Raw genomic sequence first — 15,559 nt, forward strand, 5'->3', positions numbered from 1 at the left:
CAAGGCAGGTTTCTTGTGATAAACTTGTCATACGTAACCTATGAACATATATGACAGTGCTGCTCACTTGGAAGATCAGTTTACTGTGACTGTACCCTAGACAGTATGCAGGAGTGATGAAAGTTTTTGGGAGGAATGAAAACTATTTAACCCCCAGAATGGAATAATGATAATAAAAGTTATATTGGCTGGAAGTGGATGGAATTTAACAGCTATGAAAGAGATACACTTGTATTATGCATACGGTATATCATTTATGTCGTTATTCAACTTTTGATGGGATCTGTTTGCTTCTACAAAACGTACAAGAACTTAATATCGGAGACCTGCAGTTCTTTTTGAATAGCAAATGTAACCATGCCTGATCTCTTCTTTTTTTTTTGGGTGGGGGGAGGGGTAGTGGGTGGTATTGTCCAAGAGGAGAAAGAAAAATCTATGACACAATTGCATCAATTAATTTATGAATCTATTGGCAATCTATTGGAGACTTCAAGGAGTCAATGTATGTTTCCAGTACATTTGTGAAATCCAAGGCAAGAATTCAGCTTACAAAAGATATTCAAATCCGGCAGCTCATTGTGAAATCTCTGAGAATGATTTTTTGTATTATTAAGTAACTTTCCATTTGTAATCTCGTTTCTGGACCTTTCTCAGAGGCTTTTTTTTAGTCGTTTCGACATTCATGTTTGAATGAGGATAAATACTTTGAGGGTGGTAGTAAAATGGTTGTTGAAGTTGGAGTATGGGCGACCATTATTGGACTTTCTAGCATATAATGGGCAATGGGCTAGTACTTATGATCTTTAATGAGCTGAAGTTAATTTCTGTAAAGGCTCATCTTTATGCAGAATGCTTTCGTCAGTAAATATAAAGGGACAGAGAATCTTCAAAGTTTCTATTTGATTTTGTTTTTTGTTTGTTAGCATTCATTACAATGACATTACGATAAAAATACATTTCAGTTAAGACAGGTATGAAGGAGGCTATTTTGAAATGTATGGAGGGGTGGAGCTGAGACCAAGATTTCTGGAACCTCATACTCTGTCAAAAGCAAGATAGAGCACCAACAGCAGTGGGGTTAGTAGGATGTTGTCATTAGTGGAGGGGGGGGGGGGGAGGAGAGATGGTGAAAGGGGAATAGTTAAATATGTAAATGAGCATGGCTATACCACTGGTGCAGGGGATGTGATGAGCATGGCTATACCACTGGTGCAGGGAAACTAATGAGCATGGCTATACCACTGGTGCAGGGAAACTAATGAGCATGGCTATACCACTGGTGCAGGGGATGTTATGAGCGTGGCTATACCACTGGTGTGGTGATGGGGTGTGTCTCAAATTACTCTAAAAAATAAGTAAAAGTGGTTTTAGATCTTTTATTACTCACTCATTTAGAAATTGTTTGCAGTCTGAAATACCAGGTGTAAAGAAACAACCAAAACACATAAATATTAATTTTACCTCAAAGATTATTATTCAATATAACTCAATGTAATAATGCTGATATTTAAAGTCAAATCCCTTATAGAGACAAAACTAAGAGTTAAATTTAAAAAAAAAAATTGGATAATATGTGGAGTCACAATTCTTCCATCATCAGCCATCGTCAATACACTTCAGAACGGAAGATGGAAAAACAAAAAAAAGCCGATCTGATTTGCGGTTGAGTTGTTTATTTGTTGTTAAGGTCACCTCTTCTTACTCTTAGGTGCTAAGTCCAAACCTTGTACGAACCTTCTTGGAATCTCGTACTCTTCTGTGAATGCAGAAAGGAAAGAGTAACAATTCGTTTGCGAGCATCTTCACTCGCACTAGTCAAAGAAGTCAAAGTTCTGTCTCCATGGTAACGTCTCTCACACACATACAAAACACATACATACAAAACATACCTTGAGCAGTCTTTTGCTATGGTTTGTAATAGCTTATTTACCTCAAGAAGGTTACATTACACATCCCAAACATGTATTTATGCTACACCTTACCTCCCCCCCCCCTTTCAATACATTATTCTTTAAGAGGGATGGATACTTTGGTGTTTGAAGTTCATTGCTTTAATAACAAAAGTGCTGTAACAGTAGGTCAAGAGTCAAAGCTGATGCCATGTTTTATGCAGGAAATATTTAATTTTTTTAGTTGCTGGTAAGCAGCAGAGTAGAAGATGTTATCATAGCAATTGAATCAAAAATGATTTTGTTTTTCCTGACAAATATGTACGATCCTTCGTCCACAGACGGAAAACAACATTTCTACAAAAAGAATTGCATTTCTAGAACAATGATTGCCAAACGAACATTCCAAAAATGTCACATTTTCAAGGATAATATATTTCAAATCCAAAAGTAAAACTACTGAATATTTTCTGCCATAATGACATCACAAACTACAATATGTACTGTATTGCCATCCACCTCTTAGTGTATTAGAGAATATTACAGCTAGTTTGTCAAAATAGGTTAGAATCAATCGACCATATCTTGAGTTCAGAACAAGATATTGGGTTTTCAGCAAACAAGATAGAATAGTTCTCTCTTTACGATAGATGTTACATTCTTTACCGCCAAAATATCCCTTATGCCCTTTATGGAAAGGCCGACCTTCACGGCAAAAAAATGTTTGACTACATATGCTATTTGCAGACTGAGAGTGGATGAAAAAAATCAACAGTATAAGTATGATGCTGGACCTCACCCAATAACAGCTTGCTCAAATAGTTGATTTGGTTGCCCTGAACTCTGACCTCCTGGCCAGACTTTTGACCGTGTCCTTGGGAGATGGTTGCACTGGCCGCGACCCCTATCTGTAGCCGATGGGCAAAATCTTTTATATCAATACCATACGGATCGAGATTCTGGATGACCGTCATCTGTGAAAAGGGAATGAGGAAGGGAGAAGTCAGAGGAAATGGTAAATTAAAAGAAAGTTGGAAATAATTAATGAATTGTGATCATGGCTATACTGGAGTGATCGGAAACTATATGTGTGGTGTGCCATCACCTACCACAGAACTACAGGAGTGTGGTCTGATACAGCGGGAACCATCTCATGGAGAATTCATGTGAGGTCCAATAAGGGATGGGAAGGGAACTGAACCCTCCTCACATTCCTTGGATATTTTTTACGTAAAGATAGCTTTCTTGGTAACATTCAGAGATAACAATAATCACCACCACAACCTTATATGATTCTGAAGACTCCAAATTCTAATGCTGTTTGTCCCCTGAACAACCAGTTGTACTGAACATCTGTAAAATGTTGTACAATGTTAAGAGACATGCCTTTTGTTCTTCCATACATTCTAGAGGAAAGATGAAAGAGAAACAATGTTTATTCCTACCAACTTGTTGCCAGCTTTTCTCTCTATTTTCAGACTTATTGGTTTCAGTTTGCCTTTGATGACTGGTCTATTGGAAGCCTGTTCTGAAGGTAACATCTGGTAGCCAGAACTCATTTTAGCAAAACACCTGATGATGGAATACCCAAAGACACAAAAAAAGTGAGAAATAAATAAATAATAAATAAAGGATTAAGAGCAATATTTTCAGAGAAATACACCCGCTGGTCAGTTATTACGAAGCCCTGGTATAATTTTAAGTACTACTGGGCATGCTACTACAATATTAAAACCAGGAGGTACAACGATCAGCAAAAATTATCAGTGAAAGAACCCTGTAAATAGAACTTTACATGCATAACCATCTGACAGTACTATTTATAGAATAGATATGGAAACTGAAGGTCAAAGGTCAGAAAATAGATGTATAATTGAATTAGAATGTATTGACCTGTCTGTCTGTCATACCTTGTAAACACCTGATCCCAAGGTAAATGAGTTATGTAACCTTCTGACTTATCCATGATCGCATCATGTAAATGAGGGTCAAGGATCACCTGACTGGGGAATAAACACAATGAGATAATTACTTAACACTTACATTTGTGAATATAATATAATTTCAGGAGAAACTCAATTTCTTACAATTTCAATGAGACAGTAGGGAAAAAATAGGTTTTTATCAACACCATATCATAATATAATCTGTAAATAAGTACTAGGTTTCTTTACGAGTGGCAACTAGCAATAAGTCTTTAGACAACTTTACCTAATCCAAACCCTATAAGGGCTATCTACAAAGATATCTTGAACATTCTTGAGAAATTTTTGCAACCAACAAAATTGATTTGAATAAATAATTAGTGAGACAAATAACTTCAAATTCACTTTGAAGGTAACCCAATCCTCAATATTACATTCTAGTATTAATTTCCAGCATCTGGTCTCTAGAATTTGGTGACTTAATTGATTGCATTATCAGTTCTACAGTGTAAACTGTGTTGAAAAATAATATAATATTTCTCTTTGTACTATTTTATGCTTGTAAGTAAGTAATTATGAGAGATAATCAGTAAACTTACCTTCTGTTCAGTGGATCAACCAACTCATTTCTTTTTACGTATTCTGTCACAGCAGATCTAACTTCTTCTGCCTTCATCCACGAACCTTTCCTGAATAAATACAAAAAAGGAGAAGAAAACATCAAGTATGGAACACTTTCATTTGTACAATTTTCTTGCCCAGTCAATGGTATCTTCACCAGTCTACTTTCACCGATGTGTTAGACTCCGCCCCCCCACCCCATTCTCAGAGAAAGCCAAAAAAGTTATCCCACTCTCCCTCCCAACTACCTCCTTGTCATATTTAAGCTTTGGCAACACACCTTGTTTGCAGGTTTAACCGATTATGTAGCAATTATCATAAAATACTAAAGAGTATCCAAATGCTTGCATCTTATTTATTTTAATATTCTTACATTCCTTAGTATAGAAACTATCCGGTCAGGGAAACCACTAATCCTTCAACTAAATTCCCCACCCCCCTTCCCCTTCCCAACCCCTCTACTAATTGTAGAGTACTGTAAACAGAAAGGTAACTAATTCTCATTCAGGCAAAAGAGTCACCCCTGCACTGAACCCCCCCCCTCCATCCTTCCTCACCCTCAGACTACTAACTGTAAATTACTGTATACAGAAGGGTAACTGATGTTTATGCAAAGTACTGACTAATTGTGCCATCTGGGGAAAACTTCTTCGACTGTGTAAAGTATATTGCTCAAGTAACTGGAGGAGCAGAGGTGGAATACTGTTAATGGCTGAAAACCAGATACATCAGTATTCCAGAGACGCATTCCTGGCCACAGCGATACTCTTCGGTAAGAAAGCAAGATTGTGCAGCCAGACATGGTAGGAAATGTGGAAGGACCATTCACCTGTATCCCATTGGTTCAAGAACACGGGCCATGGCTGAGGTTACGCTGTACATCTGGTGTAACGTGCCTTGCCAACTACCTTTGGTGTCATTGCTAGCCTCCTGGGGTATATGAAACTTTCTTTCCTCCTTCACATCTTCCGAAAAGACATTTTCAGGAATTTGAAATTCTAGCAAGCTATTGGTAGAGACACGAAGATAAAAGGAACAAGATGTGTGAATAGCTAAATTATCTCTCATCTTAACAGGTTGAAAGGGATTTGAATGAAAAATTCAGTAAAATTAAATCGATATCAATGGATGACCTGTTAGCCTGGTGACATTCCTGTTAGCCTTGTGACATTTCTGTTAGCCTTGTGACATTTCTGTGAGTCTTGAGACATTCCTGTGACTTTGTGACATTCCTGTGAGTCTCCAAATTTGAGATAAAATGTTGAATTGAAACCCACCAGGCATGTAAGTTGTAATCCGTAAGCCCTTACGGGCTTCTCCCACATTTGGGGTCCCTAAAACATTGTAAAAAAATAACTGTTGATTATTATTATTATTATTGCAACATTCCTGTGAGTCTTGAGGCATTCCTGAGAGTCTTGAGACATTCCTGTGACTGTGTAACATTCATATGCATCTTGCCACTGCTATGAGTTTGTGACATTCATGTGGGGAGTGGTGACATTCATGTGAATTTTGTTATTGTCAGGCACATGCTTATCTAGAAAAATATTTTAAAGTATGTTTAATTAACGACGATGCCTCAGGGGTTTCATCATGTCATTGACATAAAGTGAAACCCCCACGGTTCACAAGTGACAGATAACCAGCAAACATATCTCAGGTTCTATTCTTTGTCTGTTGCAAACCGTGGTGAGTTATTAATTCCGGATGGTGATAAATGAAAAACTTAAACAGTTAAAAAATAAATAAATCTTTTTATCTAGAGTACATTCTTCAGCAAATGAAAGTGAGCAGTTAAAACTTAAAGAAAATGTGACGTTTACTATTTGCTATATATCAGTTTTGCTAGTTTAAAAAAAAATTGAAAAGAAAAAAGGTACAAACACAAAAATAATAAAATAATAGTAACCAACAATCATTGGCAAACAAGTACTTACTCGTTGTGTCTACGATCAAAGTTTACAAGACTGTCAACACCTCTGGACGTTTCTTTAACTTCAATCAAGCCTTTACTTTCTGCGTACCCTAGAAACTTGTTCAACTTTTTGTAACTAGACTTTTTAACATCTAAGTTCATCGATGGTGGACTGTATTAAGAAAAAAAGAAAACAGATAAAGATAAATGAGAAAGAGTAATATTTTATACTTTAGCAACTTTTAGGGTGATTTTTGTGGGAAAAAAATTGCAATTGTTGACAACTTTGAACCCTTTATAGCAGAGGCAAGGGATGAATCATGATTCGTTTCTGGTCACTGATCATAATGAGGTACTAGGTCATATCAAGGTATTGCTGTTATAGGTTAACTTACCAAACAGATCTCATGTGTGTTCTGTATAAGATGATGGTGGTCATCGGTAAATCCGATGCTTTCACTTTTGTCTTCAGACTATGAAGGAGGCATTGATAGAACAAAGCATCCATTTGTTCTGGAAGTAAAATAAAAACAATGGAACTTATGCGGGGATTGGATTTTGGTTACTCATGAGCTGTTTACTGATAAACACTTGTCCGGTTGGCTACAGTTCACCCTGTGTCATTATTGCCATCTTAAAAGCAAATCCCTCTGGTTGTATTTTTGTATGCCAAAAATAGCATAGATACAAATTGTGGTTGAGTTGAGATGAGCCCAGTTAGGGTGGGCTGAAGTAGGCTGGAGTAGGCTGAGGTAGGCTGGAATAGGCTGAGGTAGGCTGAGGTAGGCTGGAGTGGGCTGGAGTAGGCTGGGGTAGGCTGAGGTGGGCTGAGGTGGGCTGAGGTAGGCTGAGGTGAGTTCAAGTTTTTTTATTCTTCCATGGTTTCTAAGTTCAAGTTCAAAGTGATTACTCATAGGCAAGTTATACAGAAAACAATCATAAGTACATTTACCTTCAACCTGACATGGTGGGCATGAACAATCCATATGAGAGGCAATCCTCCTGTCACATTACACATTAAATACAATAATTCTTTGTGTAGAAGATAACAGCTGCTCCACATTAATTAGTTGATGATACATACTCAGAATTATAATCAACAACAAAAAAGTGACGAAAAAAAAGTCAACATTAGTTAGACAAACAAAAAGAATACATAAATAAATAAACAACCTTCCAGCATAGGCATTGAAAAGTGTCTTCACATCATTGTTCGAGACAGCAAACATTGCAAATGTTATGAGGTATCAAGAAGATTAACAATAGCATAAGTCAAAACTTATGAAGAATATCTTCCCTGATGACATCACAGATCACTCACTGTGAGGAACTTCCTGAAGTAGGGAAAAGTTTAACATATATATACATTCAATAAACCATACCTCCAGTTAGGGACAAGATATCAAGTCAGGCATTAAAAATCCTGAATATTTTTCATTTTTAATATAAGTTTCACATAATCTGCCACCAGAAGATCCCTCTATTAGCCTTTTAACATGCAGATATCACACCACTAAAACTGTTAGTGACACCATAATGGAAATTTCATTTAATAATTGATATTAATATTTACCGACTGGTGATAAGGATTCTCCTTCTTCTTCCTCTCCATTTTCTGCATCCTTAGCTAGCTGTTCTGCATTCTCCAATGCCTCCTCCTGAGTGGCCACTCTATTCTCCAAGGATAGAGAATCCAGTTTAAGTTCCCCAGACTCTTCCTTCTCTGCCAAATTGTCAGTTAGAGATGCTTCTGGACTCTCGGTTGACTCTTGGCTTTTGAGATCTCCTGGTGGAATGTGAGGCGGGGTAGACTTATCTCCCGCTTCCCTATAAAAGATAGGATTTTATACAAAACAAAAGTCAATGCAATGTGCTGGTCTTCCGGTCATCTCCTACTATTTTTTTTTTTTTTTTTGTGAAATAGGTTAGAAATATGATTTAAAGGAAATGTGGTATGGTAAAATTTCCCACTTCCTTGTGGGATGGATTAATGAACAAGATGAAAATGCATAATGAAAGTGGGGGTGGAAGGTGGAAGTGCTGGGTTTACCCCTTGCACACAAAAAAGGCTGTGGCAACCCTTACCTATGTCCATTTTACCCATGAGAACACATGTGAAAAAACCTACACTTCTGGAACCAACTTCACACTTAAACTTGAATGTTCAATAACATGAATGTTCAAAAACTGGAATGTTCAATAACATGTTAAAATGTATGGATAACCTGTGACAAAGTTTGAAAAAGTGTGTGTTTATATCTGTAGTAAGCCCAATGGGTTTCTACTCAAGGAAACATGCAGTAAAAAATTGTTTGAAAATTCTGTGTCACACAATAAGTCTGCAATTTCTGGGGCAAGTTCACACCTAGTCATGCATTGGATATTTTGTCACAGTCTGTTGGAGATTTTTGTGTCGGCCAGTGTTATGGTCTTTCCACACTTTTTCTTACAAAAAGAAAAAAAAAAGGAGTAATAATATTAGGGAAAGGGTGAAAACTTGCATTCTTGTGTCAGTTTTCACCAAAGATATGTATTTCCATGCCAAAATAAATTATATGATTCGATGCGATAGTCAAAAAATTGCCACATCCAAATTTGAAACGAGTAACATGCCTTCTTTCCTCACTCATTGCAGACTTTGTGGATGAAACAATAAAGTAAAATGCAAACTTGAGGAGACTTTTCTTCTACCTCCTTTTAGAACTGGACACAAAAACCCCACTCAAAGTAACTGCAAGTCAGGAGAGGGGGAAGCGAGGTGAGGGGAGGAAGGAGAGTGGGAGTGGAGGGAAGGGGATGAGGGGGGGTCTAATGTATCTCTCACTGCCATCTGAAATGGATAACGATACATGAAGTATACATAAAGTAGTTACTTGTGACAAATTGAAAACTCTGAGATTCCAAGTCAGGATTTGTATAAATATATACATATGGAACAAGAAACGTACCACAAATGATCTCCGAAACAGTGTTTGACAAGAACCCCTTTGCCTTTCATTCCACAGCTGGTCATGTCACCGCTTGCCATCGACGTGCTCCCCACAGCCATGGCTGCGGCATTGCCTTCCAGATTCACCGCACATGGACGATTTCTCACAAATTCGGGCAGTCCGGTATCCGGAACCACCACTCCAGGTAACATTAGATCTATGAGTTGAAAACAAAATTATGCTTTTTGTAGGATTCTCGGAATTAAAAAAATACTCACAACATTTGTCATGTTTAGTTTTTTCCATGATGGAGAAAGTACACACAGAAAATAAGGTTAATTGTATATAAATATTCAAAAGAGAATAGTAGAAACTCGGGGCTTAATATGACAGAACACGACTTGGATGAGAAAAGAAGCAGAAGACCTAGAAATGCTTCTAACTATCTATACATTGATATCTGCTATCACGAAGAAGTGTGTTTGTGAATTCTGAGGTTTAGCAGAACATCCTGGAGAGTTTAATTTAATGCTCAAATTGTGTGTATAGTGTTTACAGAAGTTTTTTTAATCTCTGAATTTTGTCTCATATAGAGTATCATGGATCCTGTGTACAAACCTGCTATACATCTTTGCGTTTGTATAGCAACTTTGCTCATATTGTGTAGCATATTGCAATGCAAAACTGGATAAGTTTATTCACTGGACTTCACAAAATTATATGAATCTGTTGTGGCATTGGTGCAACACACTTACAATATATATTTGATCAAGTGTATTTGAAAGTTACACGTACTGCTAATAGAATCAATTCTTTGGGATGTGAGTCCAGCATGTCAACAGTATTTTAAGTATTAAACAACAAATACAACAATGAACATCAGTGTAAACATTTCCCACAAATGTTGTCCCTAACCTAGAGAAACAAAAGTATTTTATATCAGTCAGAATTCAAATTATCTTCAAGGCTTCAACGAAAACATTAAAATCCCTAAAATTTCAATTGAATGACTGATGTAAAACCTCCATTAGCATATTTGACGAGCCATACTTGATTCATGTCAATGGAAGGGTTTGCGTGGTCATTTTGAGCACCTTGCACAATCTAGAGGGTGATAAGATTTGCAAGATAGAAAACAAGACATTAAACCACTCAGGCGCGTAGCCAAGGGCGCGAAGGGCGCAGCCGCCTCCCCTTGAGCATATTTTTATTTTTTTATTTTATGTTTTTAGGATATCGCTAGTAATTTCAAAAGAGAAAATGCTGAGATGACTTACAAGGCCTGGGAAGTGCCATTTCCAGCAATCTGGGAGGCATTTTCAGCCAAAATTTTCTTGTACGCTTCGCGCCAACCATGGTGGCTCTACGCTTAGATAGTTAACAATGCCGTAACTACGGCTCTGATAGTTTGCCAACATTTTCGCCCCTTCCTTGGCAAATTCCTGGCTACGCACCTGAAACCACTAGCATTACATTAATCTCTTTTCATCACAGATCCACAAAATGAGGATATGAGGTTACATCTTTGAACTTGTGAATGAGAACTCTTACAATATGACAATTACAATTTCTAACTAATTTCTAACTAAGCATCTACACTATAAAGTAGAGTTTCTGGTGGTATCACTTGGGGAATCTAGCCTTACTCAGAAAGTATTTTATTTTTTATTTGTAAACTTCAAATGCGTCAAATTGAATGTACATGCTGCATTCTGTTTGGACATTACAGCCTTAATACTGTCATATTTCTAAGTTAACAGTACTTAGTGTATGACTGTTGCTCTTCTGTGAGAAAACACTTTCCAAATCTATTACTCACCTGCCCCTTTGGCTAACTTTTCAAAGACTGGCGGCCACGTGCTCAACGATGGAACTAGATCAGGCAGTGACCAGAGGATGTACACTGGTAACAGAAAAACACATACATACATGTGATGAAAAAAGTGAAGAGTATATGCCAAGGAGAGGTTGAAAGTGGAGGGTAATCGGACAAGAGGGAGCCGTGGCGGGTGGGTGGCTGGAAGGGTGGGTGGGGGAAGGTCGGGGATTATTTGATAATGCTGAGGGGTAGAGGTGGATCCATGCAGTGGGCCTTGGAGGGAACAGAGAAGCAATATCTGGGCACGATGAAGTAACACGACCCAGACAGAGATGATTGAAATTAACAACAATAAGCTGTCTATTCAGAGAATAAGTTCCACTGAATTAAACCTTGTAGTTCTACCTACATTGCCAATAGTTTGGTATAGATCTAGATCTGATCAATTATACAACATTCTCCCTTTTTTCAGTTGAACCTGCTTGCAGTAAGGTAGGTATGCATAATATGTAGATTTAATTGATACTGCTGCTACAAAAGACAAAGCAAAATATTCTAACGTCAACAGAAGATATTCACCAGTAGGATAGAGTCGCTCGTTACACTCGAAAAAGAGAGGTTGAGATTCGAGGAGGTAAACCAGAATGTCTTCGCCTGAATGCGTGGTGAGCTTCATCACGTTGACAGTCATTTTGTTTGGAAGAATATCAGCCATGACTTCGGGAGTCAGGACCGGAAAGCATTCTGAAAGTCTTCCTTTCAAGTGGCGTCTAAAAGAGAAAAGTATTTTTTCGTTATCTTTCATCAATGGCGAGTGAATTTTTCGCCACTTGTTTCAATCATCTTGTGGGGCCTCTACTTATATGTTGACAGCAAAGAACATTCAGAGGTAAAAAACAATGTTTGTATTTAAAAGCAGCATTTGGGTTCATTTTGATAACCTTTTTTTGATGCCATGCCACACCAATGTCTCATTGCAGATTAGGTAATTAGTTTGACTATCGGAGTGTCATATAATGAAGTACAAGTGGTGAATATTTATATCTTCCAATCTCCATATATGTACGTGTACATGATGGTGACTTCAAGCAGTACGTAATATCAAAATAATTAAAATAAAAGAAAAGAAAGAGAAGAAAAGTATAATTGTAAATATTAAATGATATCCAATCCACAGATGAGGTGATAATATCATTTCCATTTTTTGCAGTATTAGAGTCCAATATTAGAGTCCCCAATTATAGACACACACAATAAACAGAGGAAAAAGAGACAGCCACACCAAAGAAAACAACATGAAAACCATATTAGTTAATATCTTAAATACAGTACCTGTCAGAGCCCCTCATGTTGGTATTTGACTTCACATGAAACGGTTTTCGAAACATTTTGGTGAAGTATTCGTTGAGTGTCTTAATTTCAATCTGTGAACTAAACAGTAATTAGGATTTAAAAATAAATTAATTTAAAAAAATTTCATGCAGTATTTCAATTCAAACTGGTCATACTACATATAAATGCATGACTGAGTCCTCCTGTGTCATATTTGTGATTGTTTTAAGTATCCAGATTGGCAGTGAGCCATCATCTCTACCTAATGATAGGAAATTCATTACATATATAAATGTTTAAAACCTGATAGCTGAGAGAAACTGATCTACTATTATGCTAGTTGTAAGTTATACATAATGGAATAAATTCAATTCACTTCTCAGGGTAATTTGAATCAATCTTAAAATAAGTTTAATTTAATTTTACATGAATTTATTACCATGGAGCCAAACATAGTCACACAATGCTTGAACTTTTTTTTAATAAATACTACTGCACTATATGCTTGCATTGCTTATAAAGCCATGACCACATAGCCAATTGTAGCATTCTTGTGTCAGTTTTCACCTGTCATGCATTTTCATACAAAAGAAAACACTGATGTTTCCACATCCAAATTAGAAATGAGAGACACACCTTTTTTCATAACTCAATGTGGACTTGATTAAAAAATACAACGTTAATGCAAACCTACGGAGACTTACAATATACTGTTTGATACACCTGATTTAATTGACCTAACATTATGTCAGAGATTTTTAAGTTATATGTGCACTAATTCAATTCACAATACATCTAAAGGTTACTGATAATGTGTTCACCCATTTGACTGAACTTCTTTTTTTTCAAGAAAAACAAAGTCTACTACAAGTATTAAATTCTCACTCATGCACCATGACCACGCAGCAAACGCTGACAGTGTAGTCACACAAGAAACTTCCTCCGGACTTTTGTGATCATATGATGTATGTGAAGGCTAATGTGTAAGTCCTCAAAATGGGACAAACTAAAACGAATGACAGTGGACAGCGAATGACAACGAATGACAACGAAGGACAGTGTTGAGTGGAGAGATAGAATGATTAACGGAGTGGAGTAAATGCGGTTATCAGTTTTCTGCGTAAAAATGATTTGAGGAAAATTGCATGTTACGTGGTTGCAGGGTTTTTGTGTAATTTACGGATAGAAACCACAGGGAAAGTTTTTGTGTGAGAATGCTCTTGAGTGCTGTGCTTTTTACCTCTGTAGATTTATATATAACTGAAGCCGTTTCAAGATTATAGTATTGTAAGTTTCTAACAATTAATATCGGAAAAATGACGTTAAATTTACTTTCTAAAATCTAACTGACAATTTCGCTTAATATAAGGTGCGTTTTAATCTTGTCCGTACTATACTAGATCTAGATACCCATGAAGTCTGAACTGTGATATCCGGTTGAAGCAAATGTCTGTGCTGGCATTACTGTCATTCGTTTTAGTCAACGCATTTTTTTAGTGTGTAAAACATATTGTCATTCGTTATGTGTACCCCAAATTTTGTCATTCGTTTTAGTAACACCCCTCAAAATGCTTACCCCATCAAATGACTGTGTAGCTGACTACCAGTACAAGGCTGTAACAGAGGTCAAGACTGCTTTACAGTTGCAGTGTATATTTCTGTTATGTGCAGTAGTGTTGCATACCAACTTGCTAATATGGAATGTAAGCATTACATAGTAGGAGTAAATTGAGCCGTGATGTAAGTGTAACTTCAGAATCAAATTCAGTCATAGTGCAATATGGAAATAGGCTAGGCCTAGGCTAAGTATGTTATGGTATTATAACAAAGTAGGTGTACTTGATAGACATGGACCACCTAGACTAGTCCTTTTAATTTGATATTCGTCTTTAAATGTTAACAATTTTCACGTCATGCGAACCTTCTTACGATAGCTGTCTTCTGTGTGGAAAGGTTGTTTCTACGACTCTACTAACTTCCTGAGAGTACAAAGATATTCTTACTGTACTGTAGTGTTACCGCAAAGTATTAAATATCATTGGAACCGATTCCGCAAAACCTATGTCACGTTGCCAATTACGCAATCGGAGTGAAACCCATGTCAGTTTTTTGACTATTATTTAATTCAAGAATATGCTATATTGGCAGGCTAGAGGACTTAATTTTCAGTTCCGAGGTTTGCCGTTATCCTGCAATCAGCTTTTATGGATCAGATATGGGCAGTGGGGGAAATCCACTTAGTTTTACGGGAAATCATGACATTTGTTATGCAGCGCTAATAATAGCGGAACATTTACCTTTAGTTAGCTTATATTCGTTCAGATGTTAAATATCAAACCCCAAATGTATAGCGGTTGGAATTTGCACAATAATCACTATGTATTTTGGGGGTTAGAAAATTGTAAATCGCGTTCATGATTGTGAAAGACAGGGCAGTGACAGGCTTGTATGATGGTCGCTCATGTCCAAAAGTTGAACACATGTTTTGCTATTAACCTATTAACATTCTTCCTCGCTGCGATAGGCCTATTCGAGTGTCTGATTGAATATTATATAATGTCGGAGAATAATATGCCAGTGAAAAGACATGTCCTCCTGAAAGGTATTTTTAAAACACCGTGTCAGCAAACTTAGAATCCACCGACCAAACTTTTGAGTCAATATTGAATAACCTTAAGGGTATATCTCCTTCCGAGGAGGCTCAATGTACTGAATACTATTGAATGTTGTGTGAGGTTAAAAGGGGGTGTAAAGTCCCCAACACTCGGCCGGGATCCGCGCCTGTTATCGTCACCTGGGCGCTGACACCCGTATTGGTTACATTTAAAAAATAAATCCCATCGGTTGGGCACGTCACTGTCCTTGGTAGAACCGGTAAGGAGTTATAGATATTTATCCCTTCTATAGCCTCTGCATCCCACCCACACCACCACATATTAAATAAATCTCGAGGACCACAAAGAAATTTTCCACCACGGACCTCTGCAATTCCTGTCATCAGGCACGGGGTCTGTTGTAACGTTACATGCAAAAAGAAATAGGTAGTATTTAACCTTTCAGCATTTGTTTAGTACGTAAAGATCTGTAAATGTTTATGGTATTGTCAATGGAATGTATTCATTTAT

At 37.1% G+C, this 15,559-nt stretch overlaps 1 protein-coding gene across 3 annotated transcripts; it reads right to left on the bottom strand.

Annotated features, from left to right (window-relative positions):
- Positions 1–369: 369 nt before the first annotated feature.
- On the bottom strand, positions 370–14,515 carry LOC139980570 (eukaryotic translation initiation factor 2D-like). Of its 3 annotated transcripts, none has more exons than XM_071992309.1 (14): positions 14,356–14,515; positions 12,435–12,533; positions 11,682–11,872; positions 11,103–11,186; positions 9,302–9,500; positions 7,927–8,180; positions 6,749–6,866; positions 6,376–6,525; positions 5,265–5,441; positions 4,414–4,503; positions 3,800–3,892; positions 3,335–3,461; positions 2,689–2,863; positions 370–1,756 (listed from the first exon to the last, which is right to left on the bottom strand). In XM_071992309.1, the coding sequence occupies exons 2-14, from the start codon at positions 12,488–12,490 to the stop codon at positions 1,689–1,691; spliced, it is 1,782 nt and encodes a 593-aa protein (XP_071848410.1). In that variant the 5' UTR covers positions 12,491–12,533; positions 14,356–14,515; the 3' UTR covers positions 370–1,688. The 3 variants fall into 3 exon arrangements, with proteins under 3 accessions (XP_071848410.1, XP_071848418.1, XP_071848425.1); XM_071992317.1 differs by having other exon boundaries at positions 14,364–14,514; XM_071992324.1 differs by having other exon boundaries at positions 12,435–12,526; positions 14,356–14,507.
- Positions 14,516–15,559: the final 1,044 nt, after the last annotated feature.

The sequence above is a fragment of the Apostichopus japonicus genome, chromosome 2 (genome assembly GCF_037975245.1).
Source record: "Apostichopus japonicus isolate 1M-3 chromosome 2, ASM3797524v1, whole genome shotgun sequence".
Classification (NCBI taxonomy): domain Eukaryota; kingdom Metazoa; phylum Echinodermata; class Holothuroidea; order Aspidochirotida; family Stichopodidae; genus Apostichopus; species Apostichopus japonicus.

Bases quoted from the DNA above. Each gene is read 5' to 3' on its own strand.
- LOC139980570 (XM_071992309.1), bottom strand. From the start codon at position 12,490: ATGTTTCGAAAACCGTTTCATGTGAAGTCAAATACCAACATGAGGGGC. The intron at 9,501-11,102 runs GTGAGTAATAGA...TTCAACTCATAG, and splicing joins AAAGTTAGCCAAAGGGGCAG to ATCTAATGTTACCTGGAGTG. The intron at 8,181-9,301 runs GTACGTTTCTTG...TATCTTTTATAG, and splicing joins TGTTTCGGAGATCATTTGTG to GGAAGCGGGAGATAAGTCTA.